The 19005-nt window shown below is 39.7% G+C and overlaps 1 protein-coding gene across 1 annotated transcript; it reads left to right on the top strand.

The window, feature by feature from the left end:
- Positions 1–3909: 3909 nt before the first annotated feature.
- Positions 3910–18587, top strand: LYVE1 (lymphatic vessel endothelial hyaluronan receptor 1). Its single transcript, XM_081278573.1, has 6 exons — positions 3910–4222; positions 8176–8347; positions 8466–8605; positions 15620–15913; positions 16457–16535; positions 17065–18587. Exons 1-6 carry the CDS (start codon positions 4138–4140, stop codon positions 17249–17251), a joined length of 957 nt encoding a protein of 318 aa, XP_081134699.1. The 5' UTR covers positions 3910–4137; the 3' UTR covers positions 17252–18587.
- Positions 18588–19005: the final 418 nt, after the last annotated feature.

Genomic DNA, 19005 nt, shown 5'->3' with positions numbered 1-19005 from the left:
GAAGAAAGTTTATTTAGCTCACAGTGCTGGAGGCTTAAGGGCATGGTGCCTACGTAAGCTTATTTCTGGTGGAGACCTCTTGGTGAATTGTAGGTGGCAATGGCAAGAGTGTGTGTTGGAGCATATCTGTCCAAGAAGCAGAGAGAAAGGACGGGCAGGGCCAGGCTTGCTTCTTACGTAACAACCCACTCAGGAGAACTACCCAAAGGCGTTGCATGAGAAATACCTTACATACCCAATGTCCTAAGGACCTCCCAAGGGACTCACTACTTCCCCAAATAGTACATCCTGGAGACCAAGCCTTTAATCACAATGGATCGTTGGGGAACATTCAAATCACATCCAGCCTATAAAAGTGACCTTGATAGTATACCTTCATTGGTAGTCCAGAATACTATGGCCTGCTGACTGCTGTGACTCCCATTCTTCACCCCTGGGAAATTTTATTGAGGCCATCCTGTTTTACAATCCCATTGGGACACGGGGGTAGTATATAACTTGCTTAGTTCATAGGTCACCAGACAGCAAAGTGCCACTGCCAAACCTGATAGGGAAGACTGAGCATAACAGATATCATGTACTTTGAGCAGGATATAACCTTGGATTTCCTCCTTTGAGACTAGAATACCGTATTCTCCATGGGGGGAGGAACAGCAAAGCCAATATTAGGTGATCGGAAGAACCAACTGTAGCAGAGACCTCTCTGTTCACTAAATTGTTTTTCCTTTTACTCCTGAGCACATAGCTAGATAGAACTCCTTTGCAGTTAGGTACAACATGTTACAAACTTTTGGCCAATGGACTATTGGTGGAAATTATATATCCCAGGCCTGCGACCTAAAACAATTTCCAGCACCATCCTCTGCACTCTCTTTCTTTGGTTGCTGGCTCTATGTAAAGATCTTGGAGAAAACCCAGAAGTACTACTAGCTGATAATAGAGCTACTCAAGACTGTTGGCAGGACCTTCAGCCTCTAAATAACTGTGTGGGAGTATCTCTCCACCAAGCAGACACCCAACGTTACCACCATCACCATGTATCAGCCATTGGATTGTGACATGAAAAAAATTCTTAATTTATTAAGCCATTGAGATTTGGGGATGTTTGTTATAGCAGTTAGACTACACTAATGCTTTTTTTTTTTTTTTTTGATACTAGGGATTGAACCTAGGGACATTTAACCACTGAGGATCTCACTAAGTTGCTTAAGACTACACTAAGTTGCTGAAGCTGGCTTTGAATTTGTGATCCTCCCACCTCAGCTTCTCCAGCCAATTACAGGGATTACAGGTGTGCACCACTGTGCCTGGCTAATACATTTTTTTAATTATAAGTTCATATAATTCAGTTTCTTTCTTTGACAGATGACAAACTGAGGCTCAGAGAAAAGTTATTGACTTACTCAAGGTTACATAGATTATGAGTGTTAGAACTTAAACTAAAATTAAGATATTACCCTAGATCCAGTACTCTGGGTCATACCAGTACTTCTTTGTGTCACAGCTCATTTTCTACTGTTTAAATTAGTATTTTCATGTGTCAGATTAAATAGGTAATTGAAGGTCTCATTTGGCTCCAAGTCCATGACCTCTGGGATGGGCTCAGTCTTCCCTAGCAGGCCTGGCTGTGGCACTTTGTGGTCTGGCGACCTACAGACTTTTACTCTTGTTTTCCATATGCAGAGAATAAGAAAATCGGCCTGGGTATTCTGTATTTCCTGCTTTCCTTTGAAACTTAATGGTCGTCCTTTTTATTTTCCTTTATTTTGCACATCTAATTGGGCAACTTTCTTCTTTATGGATTCTCCTTGATGACAGTGTAAACTTCTGCCTACATGTAGACAGTGCTGCTGGTTCTATTTCCTTTCCTGAACACACTCTCTCAAAATGGTGAAGACAGCTTCTCTGGCAACATTTTCTTTATGCCTCTCCACTTGAGCTTTTTAGCTCTTGACAACAAATTCTTTCAGAAATTACCATAAGTGGGACATCTAGAAACAGACTGAACGTATTCTCACTTAACAAGAGAGGCAGCAAGTTCTGACAAAGAATTTCCAATTACCTCCCAATGGCAGCTTAACTTCTCTCAATGGAGATATATATATATATATATATATATATATATATATATATATATATATATATTTTTTTTTTCCCCTTTCTGGAAACTGATGATTAAGCATCAGCACAATTATGCAGACTCCCTTTATCCAATAATTTCCTTTCTGGATATTTGTTTCAAAAATCAAGTGTCTTCCAAAAACCAAATTATGGAACCAGCCTAGGTGTCCCTCTACAGATGAATGGGTCAAGGAAATGTAATTTATATACACAATGGAGTTTTATTCAGCCAAAAAGAAAAACGAAATTATGTAATTTGCAGGAAATTGGACAGAGTTTGAGACCATTATGTTAAATAAAATAAGTCAAACTCAGAAGATTAAGGGTTATATGTTTCCTCTCATATGAGGAAGTTAGAGTGGAGGAAGGAAAAGAAAGACGGGGTGGGGGATGTCTCAGGAAAATTGAAGAGAGATAGTGGAGGAAAGGAAACGGGGTGGGGGCAGGAGGAGGGAAGAAAAGGGGGAAATACTGCAGAGTGCTACAGACAAATGACATTGTTATAGTGTATGCACATACTAATATTTAACAACAATCCCATCATTATGTATAACTATAATGCACAGATAAAACATGGGGCAGGGGGAATCAAGTGTCTTCTCATTTCTCATAAGCTATTTCACCCATGCCTACCCTGCATAATTCATTTTTTCCCCTTACTATTTTATTTCCTTTTCCCTTTTGGTAACAATTTAACAAATTCTTAAAAACTAGCTATTTTTTTAGGCATGGTGCTGGATGTTAAGGACAATTCTGAAGAGGTCATGATTCTCTCTTTACCTGTCTACCTGCCAATGCAATGAGAGGAACATATGTTTTCTAGGTACTAGGAGCCTAGGACTTGTGCTCACCTAAGGAATGAGTCTATATTGCAGATATTTAGGGGCAATTTCCCTGGTCTCTTGGAAGCTGCCCACATTTGTGCAGAACAGATTCTTTTTTCATTTTTTTTTTTTTTTGCACACAAATATCTAACTTCATGGCCAGTACCACTTCTATAGAAAAGAACTTGTCATCCATACCCTTCATATAAAAGACATTCATTTTGGAGAAAAGTTATGAACTTTTGCTCAAGGCATTGCTTGCAAGTCAGAACTTCATAATTGCCATGGAGGGCAAACCTCTGAAAACTGCTGGGAAAACATCGAGTACTCTCACTTAAATACAAAACAAATACCCCTCACATTCCTCAAGTGAGAAGGGAGAGTCTAAATTAGAATTTGGTCCACCAGTATATAATAGAAATTATTCAAGAGAAAGCAAAGTTCTATAAAGAACTGCTGTGGTGATCACTATTGTAAAGTCAAAAATTCTTTTGTGAAGTGTAAAAATGTCTAACTTTGTAAATTGCCCCCTAATTGTGTTTCACAGATATGAATTTTTATGTGTGTCTGATTTCTTAGAAAAAGGAATCCCCTGTAGTGGCGTTGAGATTTCCAATGTATAAAAGAAGTCCGAAAGGAAGGCATGGGATTTAAGTGGGCATTTACTTTCATCATTTTCCCCCGACACATTATAAGGCGATGCTGCTGAGGGGAAAAAAAATCACTGAGAGGAAAGAAGCACACCCACGCTCAATCTCCTTCTGACAGACACATTCCTATGAGTGTGTGAATGAATGGGCTCCACAGCAATAACAACGAATGGTGTGAGAACTGAGCCCACAGGGGAGGGCAAGTGGCAGGGAACATGGGAATTAGGAAAACCGACGGTAGCTCACCCTGTGCTCTCTGCCTTCCTCATTCGTGTGTTTTCTGAGTCAGCATTAGCTAAATTTTCCAGAAAGCCATCCACAAAGTACAGCCTGGACATTCAAAGGACGTCACTCATTTCCCCCAGTGGCCTTGACAAGTCAGGAGCTTGAAAGCAGGGAAATCCGGATGTCTCAGCTATGAAGTGGAGCAGTGGCCTCAACATATTTCCAGAACCCTCCATCCAGCCTGGTGATTGAGCTGCTGCCTCCCTTGCTGCCAGTGGTCACCTGCAGTGCTTCCCTGGCTCTGAGGGGTTTGCACAATGGCCAAGTGCTTCAGCCTGGTGTTGCTTCTTGCCTCCATCTGGACCTTGAGGTTTCTGGCCCAAGGCTCTGTCAGAGTACAAGGTAGGTTTCTTACCAGATTTCCAAACAGAAGCGAGGCAAGGTCTTGGAAACTGTCCTAAGCCCACTGGGCTCTTGACTAAGGACTACTGACTGGGAATGAGGGCAACACTCAGGGATCACAGAAGATCTAATTGGTCGGATTGCTCAGCCAGAAGTGAGCGACTGACCATATTGACAACTTCACCAACATGATTATGTTTGCCTTTGAATGTTATTTTGGTTATGGCATATTTTAATAACAATATGTATAAATAAAACATGGAGGAGAAATAATTTGTTCTTAAAAGTGTTTCATTCAAGAAGCAAACTATGACCATAGAAAATTTGAAGCAATTACTAAAAAAATGGGTGACTGTCACTAAGTATTGTCATATTTTGTGTTTTTAGAAGTATTGGCATAATTATTTTAATTCCAAGTACATCATGCTATACATAAATACTATGTATTAATATGCATTGAATTTAATATGCGGGAAATTAACTGAAAATAATTTTGTGAAAATGTAAGTTTAAAAATTCACCGTCAGCTCCCTTCCAAAGGAATGACTTAAAGTGATTTCTGGGCTTTTGGGATGTCTAAATGGAAATTTCATTCTGCACTGTAGGCAAAAAATTGTAACCACAAATCACTTATTACAGCTCTGGGCAAATGAAAATCTGAGCACTTTTATTAAAGGGAAAATAGTTTTTTCCTCTGTTGGAAGATGCCACAAGATATAAAATATAACTATGAGAGACACTTGGAATTGACTCATATATTGTACTTTAATTTCATAAGGGAGTTTAGAGTTCTATGATTTATATTTGCCCCTGCCTCCCAAATATCAGAACGTTTACTTGGGATCTTTTTGTATTGTACTGAGTATTGAACCCAGGGTTGCTTTACCAGTGAGCCACATCATCAGCCCTTTTTTTTTAAATTTTAAGACAGAGTCTCACTAAGGAACTTATGGCCTACTAAGTTAGCTGAGGCTGGACTTGAACTTGTGATCCTCCTGCCTCAGCCTCCTGAGTTGCTTGTATTACAGGCTTGCACCACCATGCCTCACCAGAACAGTTACTTTTATTAATTTAGATACCGGGAATTGAGCCCAGAGGTGCTTTATCACTGAGCCATATACCCAGCTCTTTTTATTTTTTATAGCTCACTAAGTAACCTAGGCTGGCCTCAAACTTGTGATTCTCCTACCTCAGCCTCCCAAATCGCTGGGATTACAGGCTTGTGACACTGAGCCCAACAGAAATTTTACTTTTTTTTTTTTTTTTTTTTTGGTGGGAGAGGGTACCGGGGATGGAACTCAGGGGCACTTGGCTGCTGAGCCACATCCCTAGCCATATTTTGTGTTTTAGATTCAGGGTCTCACTAAGCTGCTAAGCATCTCACTATTGCTGAGGATGGCTTTGAACTCACTATTCTCCTGTCTCAGCCTCCCAAGCTGCTGAGATTACAGGCATATGCCATAGCTCCTAGAGAAATGTTACTTTTAAATAAGCTTGGTCCTTTCTGAAATTTCCCTGGGGAGACTTCACTTTTCCCCACAATCCCACCATTATTCCAACTATTTGGGAAATCATGCTAAAACAATGACTCCATTGCACTCTGTGCACCGTCCTCAATGATGACAAAATTTTCCTAAGGAAATTAACTGTTTGGAAGCAACTGAAAGTACCTTAACCACAACTGTGGAATCAGGAGGTGATGAAGGTGAGTGATGGTGATGGAAACTTTTCTGAAAGTCTATTATGTATTATAGAAGGCTTCATTTAATCCTCTCAAGAACACATTTTATGAATAAATAAACAGCAGTCCCACCAAATGTTATGCAGGAGGTAAATGCTAAAACTTGGGGTTGAAATCAGCTCTGATTTCCAGGTACATTTTTACTGTTTTCTAAGAAATATTTAAGGAAGGGCTAGCAGAGTGCCCGCCTTAGATTCCAGCTCCCTATTTTTATATCTAAATGAAATAAGAAAGCATGAAATTGCTTAATATTTGTTGATTGCTTTCTATGGATCCAGTCTTTGTGAGGTACAAGTTATCTCATTTAATTCCAAATAAAAATCCTGGGATAATGTAGCCATCTCCATTTTACAGACAACAACACTAACTTGTCCAAGGTCCTAAGGACAAATTAATAACAGAAGAAATTTCTAAAGCCAGGTCTATTCCCACAGAATAGGTCTATCATGACTCTAAATAATAGCATTACTCTAAATAGTAGCAAGACCACTTTATAGTGTAACAAAGAGTATCTCTGAAGTCAATTTCCAAAGAAGCGATGATAAGATGTCTGAGCAATAGCAAGCTTATAAACCAAAGGAGCCAAATTCAAGGACAAGTGGACAACTGTCTGTGTATGTGTATTTGTCGGTCTCCCTGCAGTAAAGTGGAAGGCAGAATCTGCCACCAAGTTTCTTATGTCCTTGGGTTTAGAAAATACACACAAGTTTTAAGTTTTCTCTTAAAAGAGGCAGGGTTTAGCACAGAATAATATCAACAGATGATAGGTGTGGGAATTACTATTGATTTTAGTATTAATATCAGCATTGGCATAGGCATGAACATCAGTGCATACAGTCATAGGTCACTTTGTGGCCCCAGGCACAAACATTGGTATTAGGGTATTGACTTTCTGGTCTCTCTTGGTGACAGCAGAATCTGGATGCAAACAAGGCCACTTGCAAATACACATCCCTTCCTCTAGCCCCTGCTTCAGAACACAACAAGATCACACAAAGGACTTAGAGATGTTCCTTCTATGTTTACAATAAGAAATTTCCTTTAAATACCAACCTAGAAAGTGACTGAGGCATTTCTGCATCCACCACATAGAGCTCTCTGAACAACCAACTACTTGGGAGATTAAAATGCCCTTTGATGCCTTTTTTTCGATGAAGCCCAATAGGAATAATGTACTTGAATATAGTGCAACATGTTAAATTTTATAAGGTCTATAAATCCAAGAACCTAAAGGGAAAGGGTCAAATCGGTTCCCAAGTCCATTAGATTTTGGGTAAAAATATTAGCTACATCTTAACAGTTCATCTGCCTCAGCTGCCCCAGGAAGATCAATTATTAAGCAGACTAAAACCAAAATGCTTTGAAGATGACATAATGGTGACGTTATCTATGATTACATATCAGTACCTACTATATGGTAGGCACTATGCTAAACATTTTTATTAGAAATTCATTCACATGATTCTCACTACCCTATCCAGTAGATCCTGTAACAGTCCATATTATAAATAAGGAATCTGAAGCTCGAAGACATAAAGTAATTAGGCTGAAGTCACAGAGCTAGCAAGAAGCATAGACTAGTTCCAAGCCCAGGTCTGACTCTAAAATTCTATTTCCTTTATTTAGTTTCTCTGCCATGCAAGATTTATTGCCCAGGAACTCCAGGAACTTCTGAGTAAGCCTGCCCCCCAATGGTCAGAGAAGACCTGGAACCCAGAGAGCCCACATTCTGTTAAAATGAACGCAACATTTTCAGTCTATTTCAGAAATAGTGGGTCCCCAACTACATTGATTGGGAGCATTGCTAATATTAATAATTATTCTATTAACCCAAGGCCTGAATTCGCTCTTTCCCAAAGCCTCAGAGGCTTCATTTTACAGAGTCTAAAAAGATTGGCAGCAGCTCTATTACCTAGACCACACCCCAGGAGCTAGCAGCCAAAGTCCCCATGCAATGAATGAGGTACCTTAATAGAGATGGATTGGATGGATTTGGATCTGGTGAGATTTGCAGCTTGAACCAGAGCAAGCATCCATCTAACCCAGCAGGCTGTCCTTGTAGGAAATTCTTGGCCTATGTCCTGTTATTTCTAAATTCAATCCCAGCCCCCTGACCTACTGCCACACCACCGTAACAATTCTCTTGCGAGAAGGAGAGCCTAAGGTGCGGGGCAAGGGCAATGCACTGAGCACCTATGTGATTTCCCTGCAGAGCTTTCCATCTCACTGCCGTGCAGAATTCTGGGGGTCACCCTCGTGAACAAAAAGGTACACCGGCAGATGAACTTCACAGAAGCCAAGGAGGCCTGCAGGCTGCTGGGACTAACTTTGGCCAGCAAAGACCAGGTGGAAGCAGCATGGAAGTCTGGCTTTGAGACCTGCAGGTGAGGAACGACTGGATTCACTAATGCTGCTGGAGTCCTTTGACGCTGTGTTCTTATTCAGCACTAGACATGGTGCTTCCTAATCCTTTGGCCATTCAATGCGTGTGTTCTTTTCCAGTTATGGATGGGTTGGAGAAGGGTACACGGTCATCCCTCGGATTCTCCCGAACCCCAAGTGTGGGAAGAATGGGATAGGCGTCCTGAGTTGGAAAGTTCCTGTTAGCCATACGTTCAGGGCCTATTGTCACAACTCATCTGGTGAGTCCACCCTGCAGCCTCTCCATGTGGCATGTCCTTTATGGGTATCTACAACTCTGTGGCCTGTTTGGGAAGAGTAACCCTGAGCAGCAGTAGAAGCAGCCATAGCAATGGTCAGCCAATTCTCCTAAGACTGTCTCCGACTGGGCTCATGGGGGCAGTGTGCCTCCCAGAGCAAAAAATTAGGGAAAATATGACTGAAAGGCAGTCTAAGAATAGAGCATCTAAGGAGACTCAATTATTATCTCTACCACCCCTGCTTCCTATAAGATAAACAGGAAGAAGGGAAGGAACCAAATGTCACATGTATGTGACCCATCCACTGTGGATGAAGCATTATGCAGGTTAGTTGTCTCTGAACCTCCACAGCTACCCTGTGAAGGTTTTAACATCCTCAGTTACAGGATACAGAAATTCAACCCAGAGGATGTAAAAACATCTCTAAAGTCTCTGTATTAGTAATTTTCTGTTACTGTAATGAAATACCCGAGGCTGAGTACTTTATAAAGAAAGGAGGTTATTTAGCTCACAGTTCTGTAGATTCAAGGACATGTTGCCAGCATCAGTTCAGCTCAGGGAATTCTTTGTAGAGAATGGCATCCCAATGGTGGGAATGCCTGTGTGAGAGAGAGATCAAATGACAAGCCTGCAAGCCAGAGCCTGATCCAGGATGGCAACCCTCTCTACCAGGTTCCTAGGAGAACTGTATCTGTTCCTTTAAAAGGCTATTACCCTTAATGACCTCCCACCAGGCTCCGCCTCTTAAACGACCCACCACCTCTTAACATCATCACACTGAAGACCAAGCTTCCAACACATGAATCTTTGGGGATTCTCTCCAACCACATTCAAACCATAGCAGTCTCACCCCTATAAAGGTTCAAACTCAGGTCTAACTCTGACACCTTGCTCTTTCCACTGTTCCATACTCTTTTAGAGGAGAGGAAATGCAGATGCAACGTTTGACATTTTTAAGAACAAACACAATCTCCATTTAATGACAGAAGGAATTGAATCCCAACCACTCTAGTAGTCAATTCTCAGAGCATTTTCCCTTAAATCCCTACTTTCTCTCAATTGCCCTAGGAACCACTATCTGGCCCATTACTTTTCACACATACTCAGATGGTTGACCCTCAGATTAGGTGCTGAGTGGTCCCATACAGGATAGATTTTTAATTCATTCCCTAAGTTCCATGAGATAAATGTTCACCAACCAACATGAGCAAAACCCCAGAAAGGCAGTAGGGAAGACAAGCAGTTAGTTCCCTGAACCTGGGAAAGGCCCTCAGGGAACCTTGTCCAGTTCCCTTACATCATGGATGAAATGACCGTGGTTCAGACTAGGGGCAGCACAAATCTGCAGTTAGTGGCAGAGCCCGGCTGGAGCACAGGTCTTCTTCCAACATTTTTTCACCACCGTCCTTCTGTCCTCTGTCTCGTCAGCCTGTCATGGTTGGCTAGGGAACTGGCCATTGACATGCCTGCTTGTCTCAAGTCCAGCCCAGGCCTGTCAAACAGCCTTGCTTTTAGCTGCCTTGCCCTTCCCGCCAGCTGTCAACGTGACAGTATGAAACCCAGGCCTCTGACTTGGATTCGTCTGTTTACCCATGGTTTCTTTTAACTTGTTCCCTCATCCCCTTGGTTCCTGCATACATCCATCCATCCTTCCTTCTACATTCGTTAGCTGGCATCTGTTAAGCCAATAGGCTTGATTAGACTCATATTCAATATTTTTTGGCAAACATCTTTTGTAGAAGATATTATCATATTGTATATTTTGGATCACATCACAATAAAAAGCACTTAATGTAATTATGTCCAATTTTTAAATTATGCTTTGATCATTTAATTAAGATGGTGACTGCCAGTTCCCTCTAATGGGATTATAATAATATGTCTTCCCTTTTGCAATTAATAGATAATCTATAATGTGATATTTTTGCACCATGAAAATAGGTGGACCCACAAACTGCCTTTTACCTAACAGTTTAACCAATCATTGATGAGCTTTGCTGGAATCAGTTATTATGTAGGGGGCTGGAAAATGATGATTTTTCTAAATCTATCCTTCCTTCTACATTTATTAGCTGGCATCTTTGATAAAGAAGAATCTCATTGGGTGTGTGATGCACGCCTATAATCCCAGCTACTCTGGAGACTGAGGCAAGGAGGATTGCAAGGTCAAAGTCAGCCTGGACAACTTAGTGAGAACCTATCTTAAAAATTTTTTAAAAAGTGCATGGGACATAGCTCAGTGGTAAAGCATGGCTTGATTCAATTCCCAGTACCACACACACAGAAAAGGAGAACTCCTTAAGAGGAAGAACTCTCTCTCTCACACACGCAGATACTTACATGCACTTTCTCTCTCCAACTTATACTACCATGACACATTATTCTCAATGTTATAGTCAATCTTACAATTATTATTCTTATGGATGTTCAATTGTCCCAATTCTGGCAAGTGTGAGCACCTTCTAGTTCACTATTGTGTCCTCTATCCTATTTTTTCTAATATATATATATATATATATTTTTTTTTTTTTTTTGCTATACTGGGGATTGAACTCAGGGGTGCTCCACCTCTGGCCTACATCCCCAGCCCTTTTTATTTTGAAACAGGGTCTCACTTTGTTGCCCAGGCTGACCTCAAATATGCAATCCTCCTGCCTCAACTTCCTGAGTCCCTAGGATTACAGACATGTGCCCCTGCACCGCCAAGCTTATCCTATTATTTTTTGAGTAATTCCTTGCTCCCTGACACTATGACAGGCTCACTTTGTACTTTCTCTGTCTCAGATGTGAAAACAGCTACTCATTTCTACAAAGAGCCCTGGTTCTTTTTAGTGGAGAATGTTAATTAGAAACCAAGATCTACATGCAGGTTGTTCTCATTACTACTAAAGTTTTCATTGCTTCTTGGTCCTTTTTGAATGAGTAGCTAGGAATGTCATACATATACACATATATTCACATATATGTATACATATATATATAATGTACACACAAATATATATACATATATGTATATACACATATATACACACTCATAATTTTAAATAAACATATATAAATTATAAGTTTATATTGATAGTTCCAGCTCAAATTTAATAATGTATTTTTTTAGTTCATTTTTAAAATATTTGTATCTCTTTTTTTCTGTATTGAAAATCTTAGTTCCTTGTAAACTATATATTTTATTATCCTACAAGTTTCAAAATTATAAAACCCACATCATCAGGAATAACAAACCTACTGAGTGGAATTTAAGATTTCTTTGCAAACCTTTTAGTCCTTAGAAGATATCCTTGCAAAGAATGTAATCAGTGACTTATGTACAAAGGTGACTTGGAAAAAAATCACTATTCTATGAGGTTATGTTATCATTTTTAAATAAGGTAAGCTAGCTTGTATCTGTTTGTGATCAATTAGAGTTCAACTTTTTTCCTGTGTTTTTAAAAATAGATTAAAACATTTACATGGTTCAATGGCCCAAAATATGCTTTTTTTAAAGTATAGTCAGAGAAGTCTTCTCCTAACCTTTCCACTCACCATTTGGGTTTCTGGTTTATTGCTGATTGTGTGTATAAGGGGAGACATGTGCATACATGTATTTGTGTGTGTGTGTGTGTGTTTTGTTTCCCCTTTTTTTTCTTACAAAAAAACTAATATACTATATATACTACTCTTCACATGACTTTTTTCCACCTAAATTCTAGAAATTACTTCATATCTGTTCATAGAGATATTTCTCATTTTAATGGCTACATAGTACTCTACTGGCTGCTTATAGCATAGCTTATTCAGCCACTCTCCCATTGATGGACATTTGGGCTATTTCCAGTCTTCCTAAGGTCTAAGTTTTAGGATTCCAGGTATTTCTAGATTCTCCTCTTTCTGTGCAATTGCAACAGGCTCTTCCTTTGCCCCTGGATTGGGCTGACTCCCTCGACATTTCATCCCCCACGCACGTGCACTGCTAACTATGTTCCTTCTCTGATCACAGACTTGAATGATTTCCCATTCGAGAATGTAAATTGTGAGGGCTTTTGCACATAAAGGTGGACTTATATGAGAATTCTGTATGAAATTTAGGAGGTTGGTGGACCCCCGTTGAAAATTCCCTCTCCTACAGAATTAAGTCCAAATTCTTTAACATGGTAATCATGAATCTTGATACCATGGCCCCACCTATCTTCCCAGTCTTCTACCCTGCTCCCGGCCTATCAAGTTCCCTCTTCCACACACACTATGTACTCTAGCCACACTGCACTCCTTGTTATTTTTCTAGCATGACTATACTGTCCAGCCTCTGGATATTTGGATCATGCTGCTCCTGCTGACTGGCATATCCAATTCTGCCTTTGATCCTAGGTGAGCTGTGCTCTCTTTCAGCCTTACAGGCTGCCTTATTCACCCCATGGGTGAGTTCATTCAGCTCCAGGCTCTCGTACCTTCTGTTCTCTTTACTTTGAATGTTTTTGCCCTAGATCTTCAATGACTGGCCACTTTTCATCATTTGGGTCTCAGCTTGAGTGTCACCTCCCCAAGAGACCTTCTCTTATCGCTCCATCCAAAGTATCTGTCCCTCTTCCTCCACCCTTCTCAGTTGAATTCACATCCTGTCTCATTTTCTTTACACTATTGACCATCCTCTGAAATTCTGGCTTATTTGTTCACTTATTAGCCTACACACCCCTAAAGAACAGGGACTTGGACTCATTTGCATCATGTCCCTAGCACCTAGAACAGGACCTAACACAGAGTTGGTGCTCCATAAATATTTGCTTTATGAACACACCAATCCTCCATGCTCTGCCCAGATGCCTTAATCCTCGATGATCACCTATTTTCTTATCCTGGAAGTGAGAACCATGCCTTGTTTGTATTTAATACTAGTCCCCAACATAGTCTGGTGAGCTGAGTGTTTTCCCCCTGAGATTCAGAAATGTTCGTTTTCCATGGAAAGAACCTCAGAATTAAGTGGGATTAAAGAATGCAAAATGGGATTAAAAGTTCAAGGCAGAGAAGGTCAAGGATGATGTCAATTTAAATGGAGGTATTTTTTTATTTTTAATAAATTTATTTAAACAGCCAATTTATTATATTTTAGCAATTTGATATATTTTCCTTATATACACTAACTGACATAAACATCTTGGAAGATCAAGCCTTTATCTTTGAAAATCATTTGTAAGTCTAAAAGGAAAACAAACACACAAAAAAAGAAATCTTTAGCCCCCAAAGGGGAGAGTTACAAACTTAAAATCCTTCAATGGACAGAAACTATGACTAGGTCATTCATCTAGAGTTGGCAAAGATTTTGATGAATAAAGCTCCTTTTGCTTCCTAGGGTGATGTAACATTGTAATTCACAGTCAGCCAAAGGTGAAGAAGTAAAAAAGCTATTTGCAGGTATAATACTATAACAGTAGCATTATGATAATAATAGTCATTGTTGCTTCAGTCACTCACTCTGAGAAGCATCAATGCTACATATATAATCTTGCAACCAGCCTTCAAGCATACATTACCCTCTTTTTCATTAGAAATTGACAACGTGTGTCAATAGCAATTAAAACTCATTTAGAAATAATAAAAAATAATATTCCACAAATGGAGGTATTTTTAAAGTAGAATAGAAAAATAGCACACAATTTAATGCATATGTGGTCAAATTGTTTGATCAGTTGTGTTTGTGAACTTGATTGGCAATTCACTTAATTTTCAAGCAAATCAACTTAATGGAATTACTTTTTGTCTATACAAACATTCCAACTGATGCCATCCACTTCTGAAAAAAAACAGGGATTTAAAATAGATGCAAATTGATATTATAATATGTTTCATGGCTCTGTCATTTACTGTGACTTCAAGCAAGTTATTCAATTTCTTTCAACTTCAGTAATCTCCTGTGTAAATAAGGGTTTGGTAAAATTGTTAAATGAGTTACCTATTTAAACACCTAGTACCATGGTTGATTCAGAGTCAAATACCAAACAAATATTAGTTTCTTCTCTACCACTTTCAACAGATTAGAAAACAAACACACATGCCTCCCGTGGCCCTCCCCCATGCCTTTTATATTTTGGGGTTTTAGTTTTGTTTTGTTTTTTGTGAGCACAGAGCAATTTGGTTTTAGCAGATCTTGTCCTGAATTGTATCACAAATGTGTCCTGGTTCCTTATCTACTCTTTCTTTCCTGTTGTTTTTCCTTTCTATTTTATCAAATATGTATTGGGCCAGGCACAGTGGACACAGCATGATGACCAAGCAAGACAGGGTTCCTGCTTGCAGGGGTGGTCATAATCCAATGGGGACCAGTGTAAGGAGAACTAGAAGAAGTACAGGAACAAATGTTTGCAGATCCAATCTAGTTCCCAAGTCTACCTAAGAAAGTCAAGGTCAACCTGAGGCCTGAAGGATAGGTAGGAGTTAGGTAAGTAAAGAGCCGGCAGAGAGCCTGAACCCATTTTGTCCCATCATTCCACATGAAGAACACCTATAAAAACTCAAACATAGTATATAATATAATTATATTATAATAATAAGATGAACATAATCACATTATAATGTAATAATTATAATATCAATATAATAATAAATATAAGCTCTACATCATGATTTGCAACCTGTGTCAATTTTATTGGAATATTCGCAGATTTGAAAATTAGGGACTTACTGGGTTAAGGGTGAAGGAAGCTCAAAGGAACGCTAGGCTGTGGGAGAAAGCATGTCAGGAGCTGAAGAAATTTTAGTATGGTAGGAACCATGAGAGAAAAGCTGAGCAGATCAATCTTACAACGTCAGCAGGGCAAGACCATGGAGCACAGCCATGCAGAGTAGAGACAGACTCCGCAGGATGCTAAGGAAGGAAGTGATATAATTAGATTTGCATTTTAGTGAGACCTTTCTGCTGCAGTTTGGAGGGTGGTAAGACTAGAGGGAGGAAGAACAGTTGGGAGGCGTTGCAATACTTACTTCTCGTTTCATTTTTTCCTCTCTGGGCAGATATTTGGGTCAACTCGTGTGTTCCAGAAATTATCACCACTGATGATCCCATGTTTGACACTCAAACTGCACCATACACATCAGAGTTCACTGACAGTGACAGCATCTACTCAGAAGCATTCACAACACCTGTTCTTGCCACTACTCCTGCCCCAGCCACCACTTCTGTTCCACGGAGGAAAAAATTGATTTGCATCACAGAGCTGGTTACGGAAACTAGCTTCATGTCTACAGAAACGGAACCCTCTATTGAAGGGGAAAAAGCTTTCAAGAATGAAGCTGCTGGGTTTGGAGGTAAAAGCTTTTTGTGTCTATGTTCTGTGTTTATGTGTGCCGATGTATAACAGACAAAGCATACAGAATGCAGTCTGCTTCAGATTAGGCACTTTGCACCTGCCAGATAAAAATGGAAGCTCAACCCAAATTCAGTTTTCATAAGGGCATAGAACTTTAGAGTAGTAAAGAACCTTAATGATTAAACTACAGATCACAAGTATAAAAGAGTTTCACTGTTGGGAACTCGAGATTTATAAAAACAAATTGCTGTTATTATATGTTCAAAAATCATCACCTTAACTGCCTGTTACTTAATTAATTTCTGACATCTCTTTGTCAGGCAGACTTGTTAGCTAGATTGGGTCACTAGAGTTCATTAGGAAATGAACTCCACCTTTTGAACTGCAATTGCATAGAGTCAAGTGGGAGAGGGAAGGCTGAGGAATCTATAGGCAGGAAGCCAAGAGGCTGGCGAGGGTCAGAGAGAAGGCTCTTCTCCTGCACTACCTATTGTCCACATCATGTGTGTCATGAAATGCGTGCTGTCTCTGTTTCCTCCAGGTGTTCCCACAGCTCTGCTGGTACTTGCTCTTCTCTTCTTTGGTGCTGCAGCTGGTCTGGCAGTTTGCTACATCAAAAGGTAAGATTGTTGGTACACTGCTGGCCTTATCGTCTTTGTCACATCCCTACCTTGTGTTTTCTGAGGTTGTTATTGGCATTTTATTGGTCAAAACGGAGACGGCACTACTATAAATTTTCTCCTTCATCTGGCCTCTCTTCCCTACCAGCTTATCTTTCCTAAACTTGCAGCATAGGCATGTCGTCCAGACTGTAGACACCGGTCAATGGGTGTCCCTTTGAAAATCAGGATATAAAAAGGAAAGTTTGACATCTAGGGAAAATTTATACGCTACATTTGATTTTCAGGTTCTTGTTTTTCCTGGAAGAGTTGAGAGTCCAGCCTAAAGCTGGGCCTATGAACATACCATCTGATTTAAATGACTCCATTAAAGTGGGGGGAATTAATGTTTTGGGGCGTGCCTTAGCATCATTCTGAAATAAAGGTATTTGGTGGACTGTGCCAATAAGCACCGTTGCCGGTGAGGTGTTAACTATTGTGATGCGGGTTACATAGAAGTCTCACACTTTAATTTTACGTATGCTTGCAGGTATGTGAAGGCCTTTCCGTTTACAAACAAGAATCAACAGAAGGAAATGATTGAAACCAAATTAGTGAAGGAGGAGAAGGCCGATGATGGCAGTCCTAATGAAGAATCAAAGAAAACAAATAAAAATCCAGAGGAGCCCAAGAGTCCACCCAAAACCACAGTGCGATGCCTGGAAGCTGAAGTTTAGATGCAAAAAGAAATGAAAAGCCACACCTGAGGCTAGTTTCTTTCCTGAACCATCCCAGCTCCAGGGGGGGAATCTAAAAGGGCCAAAGAACCAAAGAAGAAAGTCCACCATTGGTTCCTAATGGGAATCAGCTCAAGGCTGCCTTTGGGCTATGGTGTTCTCCAAAGGGACCACCTCTTCTTACTGTACCCCTTTCTGGACCCTATCTTTCTACCTCCAAAACTTCCCACAGCCTCTCCAGCCTGCCTGTGTCCTAGTAATATCCCACTGGGAGAAAGGAGCTTTGCAAAGTACAAGGACCCAGGAGTACTCATCTGTACACATTTGTAAACAGGCTTCTGGGTTGGCAGAGACTAGGGAGTAACAGGCAGAGGTGTCACTGAGACCAGGCTGGCTCCTTAGCCCAGAGCCTCTCCACAGCTCTGAAAGGGAAAAACTTATATCACCTGACAGGTCCTTCTGAGCCAGGCACAAAAGGTTTGAGACCTAATCTCTGGGAAGCCAAAATAAATAGAGCCATAGAAGGAGGCCAGGATCCTGCCAGCACTATTGTCAGCAGGGACTCTAAACACAGAGGGCCAGGTATCCTTCCCTGAGCAAATTGATTGGAAACACTTTTTAGAACATTCTCACACTTTCTTTTCTCTCTACTATTGCTGATTTTCTCTAGAGGAATAGACTTTTATAAGGAATAACCCCCTCCAAAATTTCTGGGTTTTATCTGGGTTAAGAAATTATTACTGAAGATAATTACTGTTAAAAAGTAATAAAATTCGACAATTAGCTGTCAAATGTCTACTATAGGTTGATTATCCTTTATCTGAAATGCTTGGGATCAGAAGTATTTTGAATTTTGGATTTTTTTTAGATTTTGTAATATTTGCATATACATGTTGACTATCTTGGGGATGGACTCCAAATCTGAACACAAAATTCTTTTATGTTTCATATATCCCTCATACACTTAGCCTGAAGGTAATTTCATACAATATTTTTAATAATTTTGGGGGCTTGAAACAGTTTCATGATGTAGAATTTTCCAATTGCAGATGTCATGTTGACGCTCAAGAATTTCTAGATTTTGGAGCATTTTGGATTTTGGATTTTTGGATTACGGATGCTATATATGTATAGGTCAATGTGTATATATCAGGTGCTGTGCAAGATATTACATCCTATAACTGAATGTTATTCACCAAAAAATTGCATATAGTTGAGTGCTGTCTGAAGCTAATTTTTTTCTAATTTTGATATGCCTACCTTGCCTATTTCCAAACTAATTGTGGGCGTTGGTTTGTGTGGTTTTTTTTCTTTTTGTTTGTTTTTGTTTTGCTAAGACTAATACATTCATTTTCTTTAATATGGCAACTATTATAACATTAATTTATTATTAACTTACCTAACATTATTGCCTCTGTATACCAAAGCACAAATTTTAAAATGTCATTAACAAACATATCACTAGCTCTTGTTTTTCTAGCAAGAGCTATGTGAGAGGTGCAGAACTATTTGTGCCAAAAAAAAAAAAAATTAAAGCATTTAGAAAATTTATTTGCTCTCTTATTTACATAGATGCATTATATCTTTCATGAAAAATTTAAATAGGACCAAATTATAATCTGTAGTTTGCAAAAGTGAAAGGACAACCTTGGTTGCTAAAATTCAGGTTCATGTAAACGCAGCAGTATATAGTCACCATGAGGACCTTCCTTGCTTTGGTTAGTCTCATGTTAAGTTGGTCAAGCACACACACA

Source organism: Spermophilus citellus (assembly GCF_964194105.1).
Source record: "Spermophilus citellus genome assembly, chromosome: 2".
In the NCBI taxonomy this organism is placed as follows: domain Eukaryota; kingdom Metazoa; phylum Chordata; class Mammalia; order Rodentia; family Sciuridae; genus Spermophilus; species Spermophilus citellus.
This window is presented reverse-complemented; position numbering and strand designations above follow the sequence as displayed.

Bases quoted from the DNA above. Each gene is read 5' to 3' on its own strand.
- LYVE1 (XM_081278573.1), top strand. From the start codon at position 4,138: ATGGCCAAGTGCTTCAGCCTGGTGTTGCTTCTTGCCTCCATCTGGACC. The intron at 8,606-15,619 runs GTGAGTCCACCC...CTCTCTGGGCAG, and splicing joins CTATTGTCACAACTCATCTG to ATATTTGGGTCAACTCGTGT. The intron at 16,536-17,064 runs GTAAGATTGTTG...GTATGCTTGCAG, and splicing joins GCAGTTTGCTACATCAAAAG to GTATGTGAAGGCCTTTCCGT.